Source organism: Antennarius striatus, chromosome 4 (genome assembly GCF_040054535.1).
Source record: "Antennarius striatus isolate MH-2024 chromosome 4, ASM4005453v1, whole genome shotgun sequence".
In the NCBI taxonomy this organism is placed as follows: domain Eukaryota; kingdom Metazoa; phylum Chordata; class Actinopteri; order Lophiiformes; family Antennariidae; genus Antennarius; species Antennarius striatus.
The window spans coordinates 3481703-3486929 of NC_090779.1; the positions used below are offsets into that span (position 1 = coordinate 3481703).

Genomic DNA, 5227 nt, shown 5'->3' on the forward strand with positions numbered 1-5227 from the left:
CCTTTGCTGGACCAACCCAGAGTGATGAACCATCATTTAGTAGAAAGCTATTGGTTTCTACTAAATGAAACCAATAGCTTTCTACTAAATCTAATTTTTCATCTAATTTTTTTAGAAATTATGTAATTATCTAATTTTTTATTTAAAAAAAAAGGCATACATTGTTTTAAACATTGCTAAGAATTCTGAGCATGAACAGTAATTTTAAATAACCCCACCCTCGCCATCTCCTGAAAGTCTTCTGTTTGAGGAGAGCGTGCTGATATTTGCTGACACAGCAGATAAGGCTTAGAACATCACAAGTCTTACACTGATCATAAACCAAAGCGCGATGATGATGATGGTAATTGAAGAATCTTCAGGTATAACAATTCAATCTCCTCGGCAACGCACAGACAAAAAAAGTTATATCAACCCCTTCTTAAAATAAGAATGTCCAAAGAATGTTCTTCCAATAGTCTGCTGGGTTTTATAGTTTTATAATTATCTTTTTAGCAATGTCCAATCTAGCTTTTCTGTCTTATCACTTGCTTCTATTGTACAGTGAACCTTCTGTATTTACTCTCATGCAGTCTTTTCTTCATGGTAGACTTGGACAATTACACACTTTCCTCTTGGAGGGTGCTTTTAACTGGTTCTGGTACTGTTTCTCTTCACCATGGACATGATTCTTGTCTTTCGTGGAACTCACCAGTGGTTACTTTCTTTTTCAGGCTGTCCCACATTATAGATTTTTCCACTCCTAACATTGAAGCAGTTTGGTGGATGTTTTTTTTTCCTGTTTTTCCTGGTTAAGGATGGCTTGCAAAACCTAAATCCAAGCAGCACACCTCAAATCTACTCCAGGCTTTTTGTGTGTTTAATTGATAATAATATCATGAAGGACTTGCCCACAACCGCCCCCGAGATTTCCTTTGAGTTGATTGTCCAGTGACTTTTGGTTCCTTTTAAAACAGGGTGAGGACTCCTGAGTCCTTCATCCAATGTGAATATGGATACCATCAAATGAAAGCCGATTCTGCACTTTATGTCCATGTCCATTATCTCTGCACCTATATATTTGAATAAACTCACTTGAAAAGTCTCACGCTGTCACTATGTCACCACTCACTCCACCCACCACCTGTCAATCAAGCGCCCAACCAACCACGGCGTATCTGCCAGAAGGAATCACGTGAACAATATAGGGTAAGGCATCTGCTATGTTAGGAGAAGAAATAACTATACATGGACTTCCCAGTTAACATAACTGTTAAAACAATTTTCATGTTTTTGAGCAAACAGTCCAAAGAGCAGGAACGACACAGAAAACGGCAATGAATTCTGAGTGAAACTCCGACTGAGAGAGAGGAAAGATTTGCGTCACAAAAAGAGAAGTACTACTTAGCCAGAGCCAATGAATGCCAAGCAAAAAAGGAAAATCACCAAGAAAAGGAACGGTGGGGTTTACAAAAAGTATGTTATACATTCAGTGAGTTAAAGCCTATCAGCTAAAGATGTCTGTCATTAGTTATCAAATAAATGAATTAATGCCGTCCCCAATTATTCAGAGTGTCATGGCTGCTCCTATACTTTTTATGTTTCTTGTAGAGAAGGCAAACAGAGGGAACTTGACAGAATATGACAATGTATTCTGCATGAAACTCCAACTGAAAGAGAGGAAAGGATTGCATCACAAAAAGAGAAGTACTACTTAGTCAGAGTCAATGAATGCCAAGCACAAATGGAAAATCGCCAACAAAAGGAAAGGTGGGGCTTTGCTACTTTAATTGAATATGTGTAAAATAAGAATTTTACCATTTTTTTATTGACTATTTATCTTGCTCCATATAACAAGGTAGCTATGAATTATTTTCATATGTTTGGTATGAAGTCTGATATTATTGTTTTATCGTGGAATTTCCACAGATTCCCGCTAGTATGACTATAATTGGAATGTGCTTCATTTAAACAGGGTGGCCGTGGCTTCATCCACTTATCAGAAGGTCAGTGTTTCCAGACCCAGACCCCCCCCCCTAGATACTGAGCAAACAAACTGGTCACTAACCTCCAGGAAGGGGTCAAATGCAGAGAAGGATTCCCCCTCCAGGGGATTAATAATTTTCTTTAACTAGACAAAATGTTGTGATTTCATTGAAGACATTCATTACACGTTTATCAAATGTGTTCCTTTAATATTCTGTAGCTCTTGTGAAGTAACTGGTGTAGGATCGAAACAAAACATCAATCAGTCAATCCATTTTTAATTACTGTATGTAGAGTTTAATCACATCAACAGACATTTCAAAGTGTTTTGACAGACAGAGAAAAACTCCACACAGAAAGGAATTGAACCCAGAACCTTCTTGTAGTGAGGAAACAGCCCTACCCACTGCAACATTATTTGATATTACACACTTCTGTGTTAAAACTTGTCTGTACCCAAATTTCCAATTTTGAGATTAATAAAATGAATGGAATGTAGTCTAATGTAAATAATAATATAATATAATAAAATATCATATAATGTAATGTAATATAATGTAATGTAGTATAATATAATATATTATACTATATTATATTATAATGTAATATAATATGGTAAATTATATATGATATAATAGTAAACGCGTTTATATTGTGTTGTATGAGTGATGTAATAGTGGAGACCCCAGTGGGTCAGACGTAAACGCGTTGGCGGGACAGGGAAGGTGTGTCTGCTGCTGCTCACCTGTACCGTTCATGACTAACGTCGCGCAGGTGACTTTCATAATCATGACGTCACACGTTGGTTCAGGTTTCAACACACAGGTACTCTGCATAAGCGTGCGTGTGTGTGTGTGTGTGTGTGTGTGTGTGTGTGTGTGTGTGTGTGTGTGTGTGTGTGTGTGTGTGTGTGTGTGTGTGTGTGTGTGTGTGTGTGTAAAAAATTCCTGGCCTAACGCATTCCACCGGCGGCACGTGAGTGATCTCACACCTGCAGCGGCTCCACTTTCACTGAGAGGAAGTCGAGGAACTAAATAACGTTTCCATTTCCTCATGCCGCCGGTTTTTCCCACGTACACCGATAAATAGTGGACCGGTGAGCATGGAGGCAGGTGACACACACGCAGCTCCCCTGGACAGACGCACAGCATGGACACGAAGCAGGTGAGTGTCACGCAGAGTTGGGTTTGGGGCTCTCTGCTCACGACCCCCTCACCCACCCCCCTCCATCACCGGGTCTCCTTCCTCCTCCACAGATTCTCATCTTTGGACTTTTACTCGTGCCCGTGTGGACGTGCAAAATGCACCGATGCTACGACGAACACGAACTGAGCGAGGCGGCAGACAGGAAGCTGAGGGGCCACTACCCCCAGCCCCCGGACCCCTCACCCGCAGCGACCTCCGACTCCCCTGCGTCCTGCCCCGTGGATCTTTACGACCAGCCGCTGGCTCAGCAGCTGAGCAGCCGGTCCCTGTCTCCGTGGAGATACGTGTGAGTAGCTTTCCTCTGTGTAGTGATGCCATCAGGGGCTTCGAACCTAAAGGGATGGATCTGGGGGCCCCTTTTTACGTGTGATGTGACGTCAGATGAGTGTCAGTCCGTCATGTTCAGGTGGAATTCTTTAAACACTGCAAGGTACGAGTCAGTATTACGAAGCGTGATGAATGCATCAAAGTAATAGTTCATTCATTCTAGTCATTTATTTACAATTCATAAACAACCGGGGGTGACGCCAGAAACGGGTCCAGGGTCCAGGGGTAAGGCAGGCATAGTGACGTCATCATGTCATCCACCGCTGTGTTCAGTGCATGCTGAACGCGTTCAGCTTCAGCTCCGGCCTGGAAACGAAATTCGTTGGTGTTCAGGCGTTAGAGCCTGGCCTCGCCGAGGTGTTCGCGCTCTGAGCGGTTTCCACCAACGCCGGCGCGGAGCGCCGATGACGCGCCGCGCAGCGCCGCGCAGCGCCGCGCCGCGCCGGCGTTCTGAACGCGCTGTGTTCAAACGTTCCCGCCAGGCAGGAACCCGTCTCTGAATGAATTATGTTGTTAACACAGGGTTTAATTTCTCCCCCCAGTTGAAACATTTAAAGTTTGTCACTAAAATGTTTATTCTCTCTATTTTATCTTCAATATTTACATCCACAACAAAAGTGGAAGAAAGTACAGAAGAATGCTGGAATAATATTTCCAGTTAAAAGTTTAAAATTGCGCTTCAATTTACTTCACAAAATATAATATCATTTTATGGTTTGTGCCAGTGTGTGTGTGTGTGTGTGTGTACTGTATTTTAATTGTTGTGCTCCTCCTGTGCCCCCCTCCAGAACAAGAGCGATGAAGGACCACTTCCCCTCCTCCTACGTGGAGGCCCAGTGTCTGTGTTCAGGCTGCATCCTCGTCCAGGACGCCCCAGGACCCAAAGGGAGGCCCCTCACGGTGGAGAGTTACGACTACAACTCCGTCCCCGTCAAGCAGAGCCGAGTGTTTCTCAGGAGGGAGCTCTGCAGCGATGGAAAGAAGTACCAGCTGAAGGCGGTCACCCTGGAGGTGACGGTGGGCTGCACCTGTGCCCGGGTCAAAACCTCATCATAGAGGGGTCCCCCCCCACCCAGACCCGCTGTCCCTGTGACAGAGGACACTTATCGTTGTGTTTGTTTTAAAATGCACAAAGTTGTCAGGGGTGTGAAGTCCTCGACTGTTGGCTCAGAGGGAACATCAGTCCACTCAGGACGAATTCCACCCTCACACAGCTGACACCCCTGCATCACGTATGAGTATTCACATCGGCCTGATTACATCTGCTTCCTTCCTGTCTCGTGTGTGTGTGTGTGTGTGTGTGTGTGTGTGTGTGTGTGTGTGTGTGTGTGTGTGTGTGTGTGTGTGTAGGTCTTCACTGGTGCTGGTCGCTCTTTACTCTGACTAGTTTACAGCTCTCCATGCTGCAGCGAATATCAACTAATAATTTATTTGTTTGCATTTGAGATAAAAAAAGCCTGCTGCATAGTTTGTAATATAATAATTTAACTGCTAATATTTGAAAATTTCCTATTTATTGGGATTGTGCTTCATATGAAATGCAAATATTTGAAGGCTTTGGAATACTCATGATTGGATGAGAAAAACTTTGTATTCATTTATGTTGGATATGTTGTAGGTTTGTCCCAGTGGGACTCTATATGTCTAATAAAGACCTAGAAGTTCAGCTTCTTTGAAGCAAAATAAAGAAAAATGTAAAATTTTAAAGAAAGGATTCATTTCTTTATTT

The 5227-nt window shown here is 43.0% G+C and overlaps 1 protein-coding gene across 1 annotated transcript; it reads left to right on the forward strand.

The window, feature by feature from the left end:
- Positions 1-2993: 2993 nt before the first annotated feature.
- il17c (interleukin 17c) lies at positions 2994-4654 on the forward strand. Its single transcript, XM_068314086.1, has 3 exons — positions 2994-3129; positions 3222-3457; positions 4287-4654. The coding sequence occupies exons 1-3, from the start codon at positions 3115-3117 to the stop codon at positions 4552-4554; spliced, it is 519 nt and encodes a 172-aa protein (XP_068170187.1). The 5' UTR covers positions 2994-3114; the 3' UTR covers positions 4555-4654.
- The last annotated feature ends 573 nt before the right edge of the window (positions 4655-5227 follow it).

Excerpts from the sequence above, each read along its gene's own strand:
- il17c (XM_068314086.1), top strand. Across the intron at positions 3,458-4,286 it reads CTGTCTCCGTGGAGATACGT|AACAAGAGCGATGAAGGACC; the intron begins GTGAGTAGCTTT and ends GCCCCCCTCCAG.